Source organism: Hetaerina americana, unplaced genomic scaffold (genome assembly GCF_022747635.1).
Source record: "Hetaerina americana unplaced genomic scaffold, ioHetAmer1.1.p SCAF_3, whole genome shotgun sequence".
In the NCBI taxonomy this organism is placed as follows: Eukaryota; Metazoa; Arthropoda; class Insecta; order Odonata; family Calopterygidae; genus Hetaerina; species Hetaerina americana.
The window spans coordinates 20117631-20138312 of NW_027286874.1; the positions used below are offsets into that span (position 1 = coordinate 20117631).

The window sequence follows — 20682 nt, forward strand, 5'->3', positions numbered from 1 at the left end:
ACTACTTCACAAATAAATTCTTCCTTCTAGCTTCCAACTCAAAATTCAAGACACAAAACAAACTGTAAAGAAAAGTTGAATGTAACTGCCATGTACTTTCTTGGTGAACACTAAATCCATTACAATAAAAGAATTATACCACCTTATGATCAACCCCTTCACCAAATGCCAATATCAAATGCCCTCCAAACTTAAACACATATGTATTTTTTTATGCCAGATGTATCTAACCCATATATTTAGTAGAATATTATTTACGCCATACTGTGGTTTATTTGCAGAGCTACTGCTATGAAACCTACGGTGTATTTTACATATTACCCATGATTGGGTTGGGATTAAGTATAGCCTAGGTCTAGCTTTTAGGCTAATCTAAAATTTTTAATTACCTACATCTCATTTCAAAGTGATATTTATCGAAGTAAGGGTTATCATAATTTATTATAATCAGAGTTCAATGAGGTATGAATCAAAAAAACTAGTAACACTTTTCAAATATATTTCTGGCAGTGTTTTGCAACATTGTGTAGAGAGCTTACAACTAATGAAGAATTTCTTTTGGCCCAGTTGAAGCCCCACCAGCATTCTGATCCAGTATCTGGCTATTTCATTCTAGTTCCAGGTAAGGAATCAAGATGAAATTTATGGTGTATGGAATAGCCCTCCGGCTTTGGCAAACACTTCATTTTAAATTTGTTTTCCTAAGTATCAGCCACTGCAGCACCACTCAATTTTAAATGTCATATTACAGTGAATACCAATCGGTACCCCATAATGTGTAGCACTAACTACTGTATTTGGACAGGATTGTTATTTTTCAATATGTATGTAATGTTTTGGTCAAATGGAGTATTTTCGTCCATCCAATTAGTATGAATGCAATTCTTGAAAAGGCCACTATAACCATCTTCATAACTAATTTGGCTGTTTGGAATTACTTTCATATACAATAGCCATTTCCTATGCTTCCGATTGCAGCAATACTTGTGATTGCTAAATTACATTTGCTTCTATTCCAATGCTATAAGTAAATTTTTAGTAGGAATTATATCCCTCCCTGCACTATAATATTTCAAATGACTTAAATTTTCCATAGGAGACGGAAGTTTACTTATGAAAGCTATTGCTCCTGGGGAAATAATTCTGCCATATAAAACTTTTAAGCTTGACCAAAGAGCTCTTGAAAATGTGCCAAAAGATATTGAATGTAAAATCTTCACCACACTCAATGAACTGCCTTTCTGTGCAGAGTATGAACCACAGTTTTGGAACTCTGGACTGCATTCTGCTCTTACTCGCAATTTAATGAGTAATAAAAAGTCACTGCAGCAAAAGTGTAATAAAGAAATTAAGGCACCTGATATAAGTAAAGAGCAAGGAAAAGTACCAATTACGGTATGTGAATTCAAAATTATGACTATCATTCATCTATCTAGGTCAAGGTAAGACATTAATGGACCTAAGATTAAGCACCGTCACAGAATAAAAACAACAGTACATTAAACTGAAATTATCAGCTACAAGAAAATATATAGGTCTTATGAAATGGATTTATTTTTTAATGCAGTTTCACTTAACAACCCTGCATAGAGTTGCATTGCTGTGCAACAATTTCAGAATGTAAAAATCATTTCCCTTAACTGGGATTCGAACCTGAATCCCTTGATGTCCGGCCGAGTGTTTAGCCAGTTAAGATATCAAGCTGCCCTCTTACACTCCGAAATTTTTTTTGCCCTCCTAGTCTGAAAAAAAATTTCAGTGTAAGAGGATACCTCCATAGTCTAACTGGCTAAATTAATCTGCCTTACATCAAGGGATCTGGGTTCGAATCCCAGTCAAGGCGAATGATTTTTAAACCTAAAATTATTGAATTTTAATGGACATACAGTGGATGACTTTGTTAAAAGTTACTGTCACGGCATCTCCTGCAATTTATTGCTAATTTTTTCATAGTATTCATCCTTTAGTAAAAAAAGTATAAATTTAGCCATATGACAGCTTTTAACCCATAAGAGAGAGGGAGCACAATCAACTTCTGCTCATCATTCCAGATAATTTTTGAGTGAGGTTTGAGATATCAAGATATCCAACCCGCTTACATACCACTTTAAATCTGATATAAAGCAGGAAGCAACCCACGTTTGCATCAAAATATTTCCCCTATAATTTAGTTCTGAATATCCATTGACTTAGGATTAGATGCTTCGCCATTAGAATTATACAGCATAGACAGGGGAACTTCTAATATGAGAACTAAATGGCTATGCTGCCCAGCAAGATACTTACAGGTTTCTCTGACTGTCACCTCACTTTTCCTTTATCGAGATCCTTCTATTCCTTCCGTGTTTAGATTCCCCACTTACTATGCATCTCATGTTGAGTGCTATACCCGTTGAATTAGTTCATATCAATCCTTTTCTTCAGGATAACAATACCATCATAACAATGATTCCTGGAAGAAAAGATATTTAGTGGCCTAAATTTGAGTACCCCTCCATTATATAAAGAGCTCTTCTTGCTAAACATCAGAGAAGAAGAATATATCACATCTAGCAATGCTTAGGGTCTCTGATTGAGGATCCAGGATCAACTTCACTGAACAGCTTCTGGTCTCCTTACGACTCTTTATAAAATTTTGGTAGTTCAATTTGATCTCATTATTTACCAAATCTTCCAAAAAGTCAAACAGGAACCAATACGGGTTTTAATAGACATTTTTCAATGATTAAATTCAATTCTATACTTTAACAGACTGCATGGATAAGTTACATTTTTGGGCACCATGTAATTATCATGTGTACTATCAATTGATGATGATATGTAGCTTTTTTAATATAAAGATGTTAAAAATAATTTTTTTAGAATCAAATTAATGCTCAATACACCCCAATATCAACCAACCATAATATTACATGTATATCTCTTCAAGGATATACTCTTATTTTGAAAACGGATGTTATTAGATGTTTTAAAAATTTTACAGGAAAATAAAAGACAAAAAGGAATAACTCCAAATATAATTGTAAAAGAAGCCATTGCAAAAACCAATTGGCAAGGACAAAAGAAGAGTCGAGGGGCTCAATAGTACTTTCTTAGTCCACAAGGAACCATCTTATAGCATTGAAACTTCATTTTAATCGATGAATATGTTTAATGGAGCTTGTATGCAAGAATTGTTAACATTTTTTGATTAACAGCCATTTTTTTTACTTCAATAATGATGAAAATATGCAAGAAAAATACTCCACGAAGTACTTACATCTTATGTATGCATTTAAAATGTTAAAGCCCCCATGCACTTACAATAAGCAGAAATGTTGGTTCATCTCACAGTATTTCAAGGAATTTATTATGTCGTTTGTAATCTTCCTTTTAATATTTATGTCAAGGCAAAATGCATAAAATAAGCTATTTTCATGTTTTTATTCAGAAGCATTCATTTAAATAGCAAAAAATATGTTTCTCAAACATCTTATATTCATATTTTACCTTTAAACAACAACATGAAACGTTGTAGCATTATAATTAAGAAAGGCATTATATGAACAAGCATTCCTTTAAAACCATTTGCTCATTCAATACAACGTTTTCAAATGTCATATAATTTATTGTTCAACTCTTGTATATCTTATACACTTCAATATGAACTTTAGTCCCAGATATATTTTGGTAGCAAAAACTATACTAAAGGGACATTTCAATCGTTATATTGATCAAATACTGACACAACTGTCATTATCACTCTTTTGTCTGGTGATGTATCAAGAAAAATATAGGTCCTTAATTCTAAATAAAGATATAAACATTTCTCTACAAAATTTTATAATAAATCATTTTGAATGAAAACATTTTTACAAAGATATTTTTTTTTCATTTACCTCTTTCAGATTGTGGATACTTTAATTAATAATCCAGTATATCAAAACTGATGCACCTCCTTAGGCCTGTGTGTCAATCTCTTCTAGCTTAGGTACGAGTCAAAACAGTATCTCATTGCACACAAAATGGACATTTGAAGGCGCAGGGAATTACACACTTCATACAAAGCCAGGAATCAAATATTGAATTGCATTTCAACACAATTGTGATACATTAAAAATATTATGAAAATTATAAATGCACACACATTCACTACAATATCACTCATTCATTGATGCAAAATTCAGTTGTATCAACCATCACCAAACTCATATGTACTGCAAGACATTTGGCTACAGTAAGTCCTTCAAAAGAAAATAAAACTAGCCTTTTCTCTTTGATTTATTCAAAGATAGACATCTCCTGGTGACACATGCTGCCACACTAATTTAGGAAACAATAAATGTTAGATTATCACCCTGTTACCCAGTCACCATTAAAATTTTTCCTGCTTCATAATGAGATTCATGCAATGTTACAGAGAACTCTGAAGCAATTGGTCCAATATAAAACTGCAAACTTACAATGAAGAAACAGTGACCAATTTAAAGAACTGTAAGCATAAGGCATTCATTAAAATGTTTTTTGGAGTTGAAATAAAAGACAACATAGTTTTTCCATAAAATTACATTTATCACAACCTAGGTTGTGTTGAATTTCAACATTATTAGATGTTGATGACGAAATCTGAACACCAAATGATGAGGTACTTCAAAGAAACCTATGCTATGAGAAATTTATAATATATGGAAAAACTGAGTCACACTTTCCTTCCAATAAAAGAATTTCCACAAGTTTCACTGAATACAGTAAACCTTATTGGTTTTGGGAAGACATTCAAAGATTTTTCAAAAATGAAAACACATTAAAAACACCTACAGATAATAAAAATTACATGTTTATCATATTCTGATGCAGTTAAAAGAGTCACGATCACTAGACTACAAAATACTGCTTTTTGTTTTTTAAATATGCTGCCAATCACACAAAATAAATGATTTAAAGCAATGTCAATTTATACAAAAGGGTTCCAACAGACAGATTAAAAATATGCCAGAAATATCACACCATTTATTTAGCTGCACTTCAAGGACAATAATTTGACAGGGACACAACATTAAATTTGACTAAATTTAAATCACATGCACACGCACGCACACATTCATATCAAACATCATGGAATGTAACATCAAAAGGTGGTGCAAAATGGCTAAACCACCCTTATAAAATTTTAAGAGGCAGTTAGATACTGTAAAGCATATAGAAAAACCATGGTGTACCAAACACACTTTACCAAACATACAGCTGATTGTTTTGAATTTGGAAAAATCAGCAAGTAAAACTCATAGGTATAATTTTATTCATATATTCTGTCTTCAAAATAGCAGGGACTTCCTGATGAAAGCTTCCCATCACACACTGAATTTTGCTTCAAACAACTTCTTCCAGGTCTTCCATTATTGCCAAAGGAGCTCTCACCATCAGTCGCCTTTTCACTACACTAATCTGAAAAAGAAGAGGAAAATTACCCCACCACATCATATAAAAATATGAAAAATATTAGCAACTGGCATTTCAACCTAGGAGTGTAAAAATGTGTTACATATAGAGTAATTCAAAACTACACTTGTGAAGTGCGAATGGTTCAAAGTTAACATGTCCATTAAAGAATTTTGACAAATCTTTTAAATCAGTCAGTTGCACAATGAGTTGAAATAGTCAATTGATAGGCATTAGTATGGTGACACATCCATAAATGCATTATTTCCAATGCTACATTAGCTGGTGGAGAAAGTTGTTCCGAAGCAGTGACTATACATGTAGTTACAAATATGTACCAATATACACACAGTGTTAACCATGCACAACCAACTTAGTGTTTAATTATTTGCAGATTGAAAGATAGAAGGAAACATGACAATGTTTAGTCAAGAACAGATTGAACAAAAATAATGGCACAGTATGCAAAAATATGTTTATAAAAATTTGGCTGCTTCCTAATATCTATTCTGACCATAACAAGGCCTTCTATCTCAAGATAGCATTATATGAGTCCAATAAATGGCGAGTACATACAACAAATGTGGGAAACCTAAAAGGCAACTACGAAGATCATCATATAACTGATCCTCCACTTCATTTCAATGTTTTAAGGAACCAAAATTGAGTCTACAAAATGTAAGATGGCTGAGAAAATTCTTTTACATTTTCTACATAACAATTTTATCTATTTCACAACTGGCAATCTGTTCCAAAATAATTAGAAGAATTTTTAAGCGCCAAAACTGCGCATTGGGGATGACTGATGCATATCTTGACTATTACACCAGTGATTGATAGAAATATATACTGCACATTGATTTCCCATCTCATGTTCTCATACATGTAACCTGTGCACTCAATGATATACCTTTTCCTCATTCTCTTTCCATGTTCCATTCATTGAGAATTGAATTAAGTCTTTCACAATAATATTTCATTAAAACTGTTCCCAAGTATTAATTATACATTAATATTTTAACTCTTTGATGATTAAGAAAAAATCACACTGCTTTTAAGTATTCAATATCTAGCTTTAAATATATTTTGTTAAATCATCAATAACATTTTTTGATAGCGTAAAAGAATAGCTAATAGCACAATCAATTGGTGTAAATTGAAACTACTAAGGATTCTCATGCATTATTGCTTATTAATATTTATCAATTACAATTATAAGTTTCTGAGAATACTGAACAACCAAATACCTTAATCTACACACCATTCTCAATTTATAAAATATTGACAATAATATTTGAACTTACATAGAGAATATATAAAAGCAATGCCACGGTTCATGGCGGTAAATATTAAATTGGAGTAGAATAATAATCTATTTCCAAGTTAGTATTGGAGGATTTGATTATCAAGCTGTATTTTATTATGAGAAAAAAATAAAAAGTTATGATGCATGCAAAATATATCCTCTCCATACACAGATTTTTTAACATGCAAGAAATTCACACCAATTTCAAAATTATTAATATCGGATGCCACACTTTATCATTGGAACAACTTGGGAATACACATCATTATAGGCTTTAATGTACTGATATGAAGAGGATTAATCACATCTTTCCTTTTTACCTCCACAATAATATCATAATCACACAGATGCTTGAGTAACATCACATATTTAAAATGCATGTGCCAGTAATACAACAATTATGTAACCATGCCATGGAAGTAAGCAGCTTGAAATCACCACAAACACCAACAAAAATTGAAATTAAAAAAGTTTAGTTCCTACATAATCAGACCTGAAAAAAGTTAGAATTAGATGAAATGTAGAGATGCATCCAGAAAAAGATTATATAAGCCAGAAGCTTCATAATCTTGAATCTAAAAGAACTTGATAAAATTAAATCATTCTAATCAGTATCTGTGGATGAGAATATTAGTCCTGCCTCCTTGATGTGGTAGGTGACTCACATTACATCTATTTTTCATGACAAGCAATCCACAAAAGAATAGGTACTTACTCACGGAGACTTAACAGTAAGAATGCATGGAAGAAGAGGAAAAAGTAAATTCAAGTTAGCAAACAACAACACAACCAAATTAATAACAAAGGCAAAGAGAATATTATATAATTATAAGAATAGTGATTATATAGATAGGTTACATCTTAATGCATTAATAATTGCTGTTAGTTAAAAACCAACTATTAAATATGTGTGAAATTCCACCCACAGTCAAACAACCATATGCAAAACCAAAAAGCAAAAGCTATAAATGAATGAAACTCAGGAAAGCTTGAAATAAATACATCCAAACTGTATCTAACCTCATTCAGAACACTTCTACTGGGTAGAGCTTCAGTCCGGTTTGGAGACTCTTCCTGACCTACGGCTACATAGGAAGGGGTACAAGAGATTGATTAGACCTACCAAAGGAAAGGTAGGCAACCACTTACATAAAAACACAACTATGAAATAAAGACTCAAATCAGATCAATGACGGTGTGAGGGTCAAGCGAAAGACAAAAGGGTGAGGGTAATTAAGCAAGGAAGAACTCTCCACTTACATCACACCTATGATAAAAATCAGCTATCTAAGAGAAATTTTGTGCAAGATAGTGACTTAACTTTACCCCAAAAAACTGTTCATATTCATACGTACTTTATTTCTTTAATTTAAAAAGTTTACATAAATATGTATTTCGAAGAATTCATATTGTGGTATGATCACTATCATTATAAGGAAATGCCATTAGGCCAACTTTCATAGATGAACATTACAATCATGTCATTGCTTCATGCTCATGTTACTTTGTGATACAGCAGAATAATTAATATATAATCATACGAGTGTAAGCTGGATTGTACTTGAGCCATCTTACTTCTTCATTTGCCTGGCCATTTTCAGGCCAATTTTTCATACATAAGAAGTCGTGGCCTGGAGGTCATTTTAGCGAACATGATAGTGGCTTGACAAGGGTTAAAGGGATTGCATTAGCTAGTCCCTAATTAGTTCCTGATATTTCTTGCAAGCAGTTTTTCCCGTAGATTTTACTGATTATTTGGTACACAGGAAAAAGAAAGAAAAATCTAAAAGTGAATACGACAGCATTGAAAATAACATATCCAAGACAGTAAGATATAATCAGCCATTGAAACCAACCTCAGGGATAACAGGTGAAAAGTTTGAAAGAATTGGAGTCTGATAAACTGGGAACATTTTTTGACATTCTTTCTATGGCTCAAAATTTTGTTTCTGGGTGACTAGGGTACACAGATGGGTAAAAGATATTTTGAATCACAATGGAACTTTTTACCCATTAAATACCCATAATTTTCAGAACTTTAATTTTCAATTGTAGTGAAACCTTTAATGTAAACCCTCAGGACCCAATGAAAAGTAAGGGTTGATATTCATTGTTCTTTTCCCAGGTTTTGTTTATGAATGTAAGTTTTTGATTATATAGTGTACATTGGCTCGGAAAAATTAGTTTCTAACTAATGAATTAGTCATTAAGGCATTTGCTAATAATTTTTTTAAATGATTGCTGGATTAATTAGATAGGAACCCATTTGTCAGCTGAGCAATCTACAAAATAAAACAAGGTAAAATATGAAACTTTCATCCCAGTAGGGGCAGTTTTTTAAATCACTGAAAATAACATCATAACTATTCACTGAACTTAGTTTCATGTTATTTCATTTTAATAAAGATGTCTATAAGTTTAAAGGAAACAAAAATAATAAAAATCACACAGAAACTAAAAATTCTGCTTCAGATGAAACGGGAAGTCATACTTGAAAATTGTACATGTTAGGCCTTTCTTTACATATTTTTGAACCTGGTCTTATGAAAAAATATTAGTGTTATTCAATTTATTAGAACTGTGTGTGCATACATCATGAAAAAAATACTTCTCAAGATAATTTCCACCAACCTCAATTATACATATATACTTTTCTACTAGTTCCCACAAAAAAATGTCGAGGAATCTTCCACAGTTCTTTGCAAATGAGGGTTGACACTGTATCACACTGTCACACATGGATGAATAATCTACAATTAATACATAGTTCTTAAAAAGGATAAATAAAACTGAAAAATTGACAGCTCTAAGTTATTTCAAGAAGTGACCATAATTAGGAAATTCTAGAGTTAAAATATACTGTTACTGTTTTCCCATGTCTCATGCATTCCAGCACTTAGCTCTTTTTGAGAAAATTTTGCACAATGTCCTCTGTTGAGAATTGGTTTCTATGCATATGGTTGTTTGCGGTGCCTTTTGAGATGGTGATAGGGGGAGAATGAGGAAAATAAGCTGGAGTGCAAATGATGAACTGCTAAATATGGGCAATATAAATTGTTTAACATTCCAACATATTGCATATTTTATGATTTATAACACAAAGAAAAACTGATTTTAGAAGGGTTCCTGTACAAATGACAATTCCTTTCCTAAAAGGACATATGGTATTTACAGATCTATTCTTCACAGGACAGGTTTTCTGCGTGATAGGCAAATAAAATTAGTTCACCAAGTAATGATTAAACAAGCACGACCAGTGATGAATCCAATCATTTCTAAATACATATATGCCTAATTCTAAAGAAACTGCGGTCAAGGCGAATGATTTTTACACTCTGAAATTGTTGCATTGAGACACATACATGCCTAGTTGCTAGGGTCTTGCATTTACACTCCTTGGCAAGGGCTTCATATTTATTATTCTAACAGAAAGATTTAGTAGATGTATACTTAGCATTTGTGTTTGACCAGAACATATGGCATGTTTTTCAGACCCAAGAATAAACTTTTGAAAATAAATATTTCAATAGCTAAAACACAAAGTAAATGTGTAAAAATGAGCACTTCAATTTAATGTAAATTGGCATTTGTTAGAACTGATCTGACTTGACAGACCAAAATAAATGAATTTATGTTTGAAGATGAGCACCCAAAAACTCCATATTTACTCACATGTAATGTGAAAAGTAAGGAAAATTCTCACAAATTGAAAAATGATGACTTTAGTACACATTGAAGCAAAGATTTAAAATCTGACATTCACAATGTTCTTCATCAGAGGTCAGTGACATAATTACCTTGATCTTTCAGGTCATTTTAGGAATCAATCAACATAATATAAATTCCTTAATTTCAAACAATTATTTTGCTTGATATAACTTTTAGATTATTACTAATTTCAGGTCATGAATTATTAACAGACTTCTTGGAGTAAAGATGAATCGCACAAAATAAATTGATAAGTTCCCATACAGAGTTTAATGAACTTTTTGAAAGTTTATCTTAATGAACATTAATTTCAATAAATATATTACCAACACAAACCTAGTTCTTCCAAAATAACAAATATAGCAAATTGATGCGTATTCCCTTTAAAATGTTCTAAAAGTAAATGAATTGCTAAGCATTAATTTGCCATGAAAAGTTAGTCAAAAGCAAGTGAAAAAAATTCTCCAAAATTAACTTTGAACATTTTATGGTGTAATAATATGCGATAGAAGAACATAGGCTGCAGGTGTGGATAAAAGTTGTACAAAGAAAGCTGATAAAGAAAGAGGGCTGTCTATGATGCTTGGATTTTCAAACATAAGACCAGTGTGGCAATGAATTTTTACTGATTTTGCACCAACAGTAATTAAAATTTGGATGAATGGATAAGAATTCAATTAAACAATAGCAACAAAAAATATAACATGAAAGGCTTTGAGATGGCTATGTATAGGTTGTTTAGGGGAAAGGTAAAATTAAAACTCTACCACTACCAAGACACATCAAACTTGCAATGAATAATGCGACATGTGCATGCAATAAAAGTAGTAAAGAAAACACAGAATAGGAGTCTATGAAGCAGAATACATAACCAGCATGTAGAAAAAGCAGGAGCCAAACAAAAAATTACTTACTTTCACCAGAGGAATTGATCACTGTGGCAACCTCACTCGAACTAATCGTGGTGGTTTTAACAATCACAGATGACTCCACCTTGGAGCTGCTGATTTCAAATTTTTCTGTTTTTCGCTCAACTATTTTGTCATCATTCATCGAGGTTCTGTAAAAATGGGTAACAATACTTATAATAGTGCATTAACTCACAGTAATAGCATAAGGTGAAAACAATTCTACAAATTGAGCACTTACATCAAGTGGTCTTTCACAGAATCTACTGTGATGTCCCCGGTCATGTCAAGTAACTCTTCGTCATCAAGGGTGCCACCATTTTCTTTGGGACCATTATCTTTGGACAAATGAGTTGTAGTGGTTACTTTTGTTATTTTTTTAATCATTCCTAATTCAATCTGACTTTCTAAAGTGCTATCTATTATGAAAAAAATATGAAAATTGTTATTTACACTGCATATAGATGTTGTAAAATCATTTATGGGAATGAAAATAAAAGACACAAAATAGGTTGTAAGTAGCAGAAAAATCAAAGCAAATTTCAACAAATCCACAGAAAATCTCTTTTTTTTCCAAAGTATGAAACTTTTCACTGGGTGCCTTGTTTAATGGGGAAACAATTTTCAGCATTGGAAAATATCAATATTTTTGTTTTCCACTAATGAAGGAAAGAGGAAAAATGTGACTACCATGAACTATTGAATGTTGCAAATGGCTGTAATAGTGTTTGGTATTATCACAACTTCTGGTAATTATGGGAGGAATCAACCGCAGCCATACTCTTAATAATGGGCAAAGGATATGGCGAGGGAAATTTGAGAGGAAAAATAAATAAATAAAAATAATTTAAAAATTAAAATGATATAGGGGGTTAGAACAGAACTGTTCGGTTTTCCTCTCTAATTTCCCTCACCTTACCCTTTGCCCATTATCATGAGTATGGCTGGGGTTGATTCTTCCCATAATATCCATACGGCCATAGTTACCGTGCCTTTAAATTCACTTCTGGTTATATAACTTGAATTTAAATAATAACACACCACATAAATGATATCCATCATATCATTTACAGTCTTCAGCCAAAGTCAGAGGGTGTTACAAATAAAGATGCAATCTTCTTCATGCACTAAAAACATATGAACACAAAGAAGGAAAATTCCCTCCACAAGTGAAAATGGGAGGGGAGGTCATGTAAGCAGGAAGATTAAAAATTAGGTACAAACTTAATATAATGGATAACACTTATGTATTTTGCTCATGAAAACATATGCGCATTTTATGATGAGTGCGTATTATAATTGGAAAATTACAGCCATAAGGAAATATTTCTACAGATGTACTGATTCTGCAAATATTTAGCATGCAGAATTATGTATGCCAAAATAATTGATCTAAAAGCAGGCAGGAATATTTGCACTAAGCAGCATACCTTTTTTTTCATCAACATCTGCACAGCCATTTACTGTTGGCTTTGGCACTACAGATTCATCTTCTCTAACTACTGTAGACTCTGAAGATGGAGCAGAGCTTTCCTGTTGCTTTGACTCATCTGATGGCTCACCAGCTACAACTCCTTCCACCAAAACTTCTCCTTTTTCTTCTTCTACTGCCACAGCTACTTCCACTTCTATATCATCCTGAGGGGTAATGATTATCTGAGATGCTCTCTTAGGTCTTGCATTTTCTGGCAATAGCAAAGAGCAATTGGTTTTCGTGACCTTTGTGGCAGAAAGTGTCACACGCTGCAATTCACTAGATGAATGAAGGTAGAAAGCCTCTGCAAATCGTGTGAAGGCCAAACTGGATATGCCACTGAAAATGAAAGAAAATCAAAAATGCTGTTTAGGGCCCACAGCTCTCTAATTAAGCCCACCAAGAAGTTTGTCAGCGCATAAGAAATAAGAACTGTGGTTCAGCACCTCAAAATTTCAAACTTCATTGTAGTTATTTGAATATTGTTTGAATGTGATGTGAATGGAATTTTGTACATGATGTGGAAGTTTGTTTGTATGTAATTTGGAAGTGTCATTGCAAGTAAGAATATTTTGTCTGCTATCTGTTTTAGCCAGTGCATGTATGTATGTATTTTTCGTTGTAAGAGTGATCATTGACCAAACTTGAACGTTGCCACCAGGAAAATAGCCTAATTGCAACGTTATTCTTAAATAATGATAACATATATTTCCAAGAATATAAAGCCAAGTGAATTGACTCACTGGTAGGTATTACATTTAGACATTTATATCATGGTTTTTATAAACTACAATTGTGAAACTACATTTTTGTAACTTCTTGAAACTTAATTTCTCCAATCTTATCTACTAATTTATGCTCTCCCTAGCTTTTCCCACAAACATCATTCTTTGCTTAGACTTTCCTTATTTTATTGTTCTCTATCTTCACAGTCATTTACTATGAGTATGTGTGTATGTGTAGGTGCATCCTTAATTTTTATATGAACATGTATGGGTGAATATGTGCATAATTATGTATGTATGTACATATGCACAAAAAAATGAACACTCACACGTAATTTCTAGATAATTTCGACGGAATTCTACTCCATCTTCATCGGAAGATAGAGAAGTGAAGTATATATATAAATACACACATACACACACACACACACCCGTGTTTCTCAATCTTCTGAATGACTCTCTCAGAAATTTCTTAAAAGATTTTCTACGTGAGATAGGAGCATCTCCAGCCCCTGAGAGATCTAATAAAAGCAGTTTTTGTAATAACTTTGAAAAATTATAAGCAAGATAAAGAAAATTACAATAATTTTTGGAATAAAAGAATTCTATGCTGATGATTGAATTATTGAGCGAAATAGCATGGCTAATGCTTGAGATAAAAATACCACCAAAATATATAATGGCAAAATTAAAAAAAACTATTTTCATAAATATTTCCCATCATCCATCATCACATTAAAAATCAATATTCTGCACGTGATTTTTCATTTCAAACTTTAGGCTAACTTGAGAACTTAGAGTTCCCGTCATCTTATTGCTTTTAGAATTGAAATAATCTAGATTTTGAGTGAGTGATTCCTATATCTATATAGTTTGGTTATATATATAAGGTTGAAGAAGTGTTTTGATTTTTGAGATTGGGGTACAGGTCTTTGAGGATGAATATGAGGGACTGAATATCAGGGAAGTAGGTAGTACAGATTGAGAGAGGGTGGGAGTCTGTGGTTGAGGCAGGCTTTGGGGCGTAGGAATGTTTGAGTATTTTTTTATGGAGGAGAGAATCTGGGTATCCTCATTGGAGGAGGGAGTGGTGAAGGTTGCTGTGATTTTTTCTTTAGCAAAGGTTATATCATCTGATATTTTAGGTTGAAACGTACACTTTGATTTACATTCACATTCCAATTATATTATTGGTCCTGTCCTGCTTTAAAACTGTGAAATAAATCTGTAACTCAATTAAAAACCTTTCAAAAAATTTTAGGCACTTTATTTGTAAATTTTGATGCGCAGTTTGAGATTTCAGCATTTTCAGTCACTGAGTGCTTCTGATCATTGCATTTACCCATTTTCACACTTGTAGATGAAAGTATGTTGATATTTTTTCATACCCATTCTAGCATGTTTTGGTTATATATTTGACCATTACATTCTCACACCTATTGGCCTCTGAGCTGCTTATGATACCATCCAAAAAGGCAGCATTTAGCACCTAACCAGTGAAATAAGTAACTCTTGAAGTGAACATATTACAATGGTTGTAGATCAACATCTATGAAATAGAAAACATGTTGAAGTACAAACTTGTGGCTACTGAAGTAGGAATTTTATATGCTCATAGTGGGGACCTTTGGTTTGATATTGAAGTGAAAATTCATACTTATTATCAAACAAGTGATGGGACTAGATTTATTCAGTTTATTGGCATCATCATGGGTTATCAATATGACCACCATATGTGGCTATTATACTAACTGCTGATTTCTTCATTCTTGCATAGTTCCTTGTGGTTACAGCTTTCATTACCTGCCTCCTTCATTATTTATTATCCTTACTTCTGTAATCTTTCCTCTCAATGTCAACTTCTTCTTTGCTTTCATCACATTTAATTACTGCCTGCTCTCTCTGCAGAAAATTTGCTTAATCCAGCATTAGAGTTTGCCCCAATTTCTTTTGGGATATATAGCAATATATTCTAGTCTGCACCATCAATAACTTTCTCCAGATTCACAAATTCAATAAATGCCAGATGATTTTTCTGTATTCTCTTCCCTACAATGAGTCTCGGAGCAAGATTAGCTTCTAAATTCGCATTATTTCCCACTTGATCAACTTCTGCTTTTCTTGGCATTCTTCATTAAATTATTCATGCATAAGTTTTCACATTTGCCGGCCCTTTCCCTTTTCGGCATAGAGATGCTTACATTCACCTTAACGTCTATCGGGGTAGTAGTAGTAGTTTTGAGGGGAGGCGACCGACATCTAAGGTCATTTGCGCCATAGGGGATGGACAGGAAAGGATTAAGGGTGGAGAGAAACCCGGCGTCGGCATTAGCCTACTTGGCTGCAACATTAAATTTGGCCCTAAAATGTAGTTTCCTCTCTTGCCATTATCGACAGTGCCATATTCTTTCAGTATTCTGGGATACATTCCCTTTCAGTCATAGATTCTCTTAATCTCTATTCTCTTCTCTCCCACAGGTACAAATTACCAAATTTTCGGGTTTCCACATCAATTCACAAATTTCTTGGGATGAACAATAAGTACTTTAACCAGTAAGTTAAGCTCGGCCTGCTTTTTAATAAGGTCCATTAGATCCACAGTTTCAGTGGCTGTTCTCTGTGCACTATGCTATGGTGAATTTTATTCTCACATAGCCAATAGTATCCTTCAATGGGGTTCATCATCTAAGGCCTTGGCTATTTTCAGGGTTTAAAAAAGAGCCATTCGGCTAATGAGTTTTGCAAAACAAAATGCCCCTTGCCGTCCCCTGTTTAAAAAATTGGATGTATTGCCAGTGCCATGTATTTATATTTTTCATGCAGTGGTACATACAAAAAGAAATCTATCTGAGTATGTGAAAAATTGCGATATCCACAAATATTCTACAAGGCAGAATGAGCAGCTGCACATTTTATACTACCTTGATCAAAAATTTCCCGGAATTTATTCAGAAAATTAAAAATACAAGTTTATTCATCTAAATCTATATTGTCCCCTTCAAAGTAATCCCCATCGACTGCAACACACTTATGCCAGCGCTTGATCCAATCCTCGAAACATTTTTTATATTCGGTTTTCGGTATGTCCATCAGTGCTTCCTGCGATTTTTCCATTACTTCCTCTCGGCTGCTAAAACGCGTTCCCCGTAATGGTTTTTTAACTCGATTGAACAGAAAGAAGTCACAGGGAGCCAAATCAGGTGAATTCGGTGGCTGTTGGATGGTATTTGTTGCATTTTTCGTCAAAAAATTACGAATAATGATAGCACTGTGCGACGGTGCGTTATCATGGTGCAAAATCCACGAGTTTTCTGCCCACATTTCTGGTCTCTTTCGGCGAATTGCTTCACGCAAACGTCTCATAACGCCCAAATAATACTCTTTGTTTACTGTCTGGCCTTCTGGCAAAAATTCATGATGCACTACACCGTTGTAATCCATGAAAACCGTCAGCATTGCCTTCTTTTTTGACTGAAAACGACGTGGTTTTTTTGGTCTCGGCTCATTTGGTGAACGCCATTCACTTGCCTGATGTCTGGATTGCGTGTCGTACTCATAAACCCACGTCTCGTCTCCAGTAATGATCCTTTTGATGAATGTGGGATCGGATTCAGCCTCGCAAATCATGTCTTTTGCGACGTCAACACGGTCTCTTTTTTGCATGAAATTGAGGTCTTTTGGCACCAACTTTGCTGCTACACGACGGAAACCCAAATCATTAACCACAATGTCTTGGGCGGATCCATAGGCAATGTTCAAGTCCTCCGCTATTTCTCTGATGGTTAATTTGCGGTTATTGACCAACATTTCTTTTACTTTATCAATTTTTTCACCGACTTTCGATGTCGATGGTCTGCCACTGCGTTCATCATCTTCGATTGACTCATGACCACTTCTGAACCGCTCGTGCCACTGGTAAACGACCGTTTTTTTTAGAGAATCGTTGCCGAAACACTTTTCCAACATTTCCAACGTCCGTGCGCCACTAAATCCGTTTTTTACGCAAAATTTAATACAAGTTCGTTGTTGCAAATTTAAATCCATTTCTGAAATTGTAAAAAATCGCCAACACACACAGAGATAGATGTACTCTTGGCTACGTAACTTTTGCAAATGTCAAGTTATGACACTAAGATTTAAAGGGAATATCAACAACAGATGTACCAATTTAACAAAAAAAAACAGAACTCAAATCGGAACGATGGGAGCGCCACACGGTGGTTATTCCGGGAACTTTTTGATCAAGGTAGTATGTGCGTACAAAAAATGCAGGTGCTGGCCCAAATTTTATGGGCCTTCAACTTTATAATAAACTCCCAGCTGAGATTAAGGCCCATAAAAGTGTGGCTGCATTTAAAGTCAATCTACTTACGTTCTTAAAATTAAAAATGTTTTATTCAATTGCTGAATTTATTGATTATGCCTGATTTGTCTTGTATCCACAAATGTATTCTGTCACTTTCCCCTGACGTGTCTTATATCAAGTGTAACATTTGTAGCTACTTGATCGCTGGACAAATAAAATGTATTATTATTATTATCTTAATGCTTTGTCAATCAATTTTTTCCTTCTCCATGTTTAATAAGACTGTCCCTTTTGCTATCCAGAATGACATTAATATTTGATCTGAATTCATTGAAGTGATGTCTCACGATTTTGCAAAAGATTTCAACTTTCACATGGACAACTTTAACTGCACTTATTCACACATGTTTTTCATCTGTTCCTTTTTACCTTTTCTTGTCTTTTCATTGATTTCATTTCTGACCCAAGACTAGCCATTCTGCTGGCATCTTCAGGTCAGAAAAGACCTGATGATGCCAGCAGAATGGCTGAAGAAACAGCTGTTGTCAAGATACACCATCATGCATAGGAATGCTAGAAAGCCTTAACCACTCTGGATTAATACTGTGGTAACCTCAGATTTCATCTGAATTTGGCAAAAACTCAGATGGTTAAAGTCACTTTTTACCCACAAAAACTATCACATGAAACATCCATGGTGGGATTTATGGCCATGTCTTTAAGATTACCCCATCATCATGTATCTGAAAATCACCAGCTTTTTTTAAGTTTTATGGCGACTCAAAGACTTACTTGATATCCTCACGGCGAATGCATGATGATACCAGCTGTCGACGCAAATCAGGAAGACTAAGAATGATCAGGTCTCCAAGGTTGGTCAGAGATAGGAGGCATGTTTCTGAGTAGGGTGTGGAGGTGGTTTGGGCTGGGTGGGGTGCATAAAATCGAGCATGTCCCACTCTCCGCACTCTTGCTCCTTCATGAGCTGTTAATTTAAGTTTTCCCAAAGGTTTTAGACCTGGTAAGGAAAACATCTGCAAGCAAAGAATCCAACAAATCAGAAAGTAGTGAACATGTGTTACCATCAATATCTATAACTTAAATCACCTATCAGAAATTAAATTCCAAATTATATACCCATATACACATGCCTACCTTGAACTGTTCCTCAGAACATATCAATACTTTATGGGGGGCTGAATTATCTGGTTGAGGAGCTACTCCTTTCTCTATTTCAAGTGGCTCTGGAAGTGGGACTGCACTTCCATCTACCACTGTAATTGAAATTACAGGTGCTCTATGCTTGAGTTGGATTTCTTTTCCTGAAAAGTGGATTAAAATACATTTTACATGCAAAGCTGTCTTGATGTAGCAAAAATGAAAATACATTTCTACAAGTGAGTTTCATGAATAAAGCATTTAATGTACAGTGCCAATAAAACAAAAAGAATGATCTTTTAATGGCTCAATAAAACAGCCTTTAAAGCCATTCAAAATGTTAACACCAGATGTTAATTACTTAAATAAAAACTAAAAACCAAGGTCTGATTTACATCATCTGTATACCTTGTAAAGTAAAGCCCACATAGAATTAAAGATAACTTGTGAAGTGTTTAAAATGGACAAACTTTGTTTATCACTGGGTTTGAGTGTTTCAGTTATGTGTATTTAAATTTGCATTTTTTGTTACAGATGCCAGTGTCAGTTTTAGGGTAGCTTCAATTTGTGACAACTGATTGTATATGCTAATTTCTCTAGGCCAGATTCTTACATTGTTTGCCAAAATACCTTAAGTGTGGAGGTATTTTGATTTTTTTGTACTTTGTTTCCAAAAATTTGAGGTTTCAATTTATTGCAGGTACAGTAGAACCTTGCTTTACATTCATCTTAAGGCTCATGGAGTTTCAGAATGGTGAACAAGCAGTGGTTTAATTTTCCAATCACTGACTGCATTGGCACAAAATAGCAGCATAAGATGGTGTTCTCATGAATTGTAGCAAGGAAATGCATTTTCCTCTGCTGTTATATAGGTTTGCTATAGCTTATTTTCTGGAAAAGACCAGTTTCATCACAATTAAAAACCTGTTGTGGCAGGTAGCCCTAAAAAAATATGAGGTTCTTGAGATTATCGTTGAAGTTCTCAACTGTCACAGCTTGTGGCTTCCCCATGTCTCACAATGCTTTTGATGCTGGTTATTCTCTCAAACTTTTTGAATCACCCATGGCTTCCCTCAAATGCTTCTCCTTCCGCCGCTAATGGCCGTGGTGTCTTCTCAATGAGACTGGTAAGAATCACTGTTACCTTCTCATGAATGATGTTCTCAATAACAGTTTTGCCTTGCAATTCGTTCTCTTTATCCATATGAGATGCAAAACTTTCAACATCATTGAGCATACATAACTGTTGCATAGATATTCTTGTCAGTACCTTTGAAGCCTCTATTTCCTCAGTTGTCCTTGACCTTGAGAATAGGGCAAATCATTGATATCAACAGTGATTGATCAGCCGCGCTCACATCTTGTCCTCAATTTTTAATGATTTTAATTTTCATTTCTACGGTTATTTACATTCTCTTATCGCTGTTTTCTTGAAGCTTTTTTTTGAGGTCAGTGCTGCAAGGGTTATTAAACTTTGTACAACAAAATTACAAACAATATGTCTGAACACAAGTTTAGAAAAATGTGTGATAACTAGCAAGAATAAGATGCCAGTGGAATAAGTTCTGAACACAGATTGAAGCAGCAGTTACGCCATCAATCTGGGACTTCCTCTCTCCTCATCACTCGTTGTGTGAAACATCACATGTTAGGTGAATCACTTTTTAAAAATATTTTTT

The 20682-nt window shown here is 33.9% G+C and overlaps 1 protein-coding gene across 7 annotated transcripts in view; it reads right to left on the minus strand.

The window, feature by feature from the left end:
• Positions 1-4969: 4969 nt before the first annotated feature.
• The window catches only part of l(2)gl (LLGL domain-containing protein l(2)gl), a 106231-nt gene continuing 90518 nt past the window's right edge, over positions 4970-20682 (minus strand). For 5 of the 7 annotated variants that reach the window (XM_071588706.1, XM_071588702.1, XM_071588707.1 and 2 more), the window contains 7 exons: positions 19001-19167; positions 18638-18879; positions 12771-13153; positions 11582-11759; positions 11347-11492; positions 7745-7809; positions 4970-5424 (listed from right to left, as the gene is read on the minus strand). In XM_071588706.1, the coding sequence (XP_071444807.1) occupies positions 5350-5424; positions 7745-7809; positions 11347-11492; positions 11582-11759; positions 12771-13153; positions 18638-18879; positions 19001-19167 (1256 nt within the window). In that variant the 3' untranslated portion in view covers positions 4970-5349. The remainder of the gene's footprint in view (positions 5425-7744; positions 7810-11346; positions 11493-11581; positions 11760-12770; positions 13154-18637; positions 18880-19000; positions 19168-20682) is intronic. The other 2 variants (XM_071588703.1, XM_071588704.1) reach the window with 2 other exon arrangements.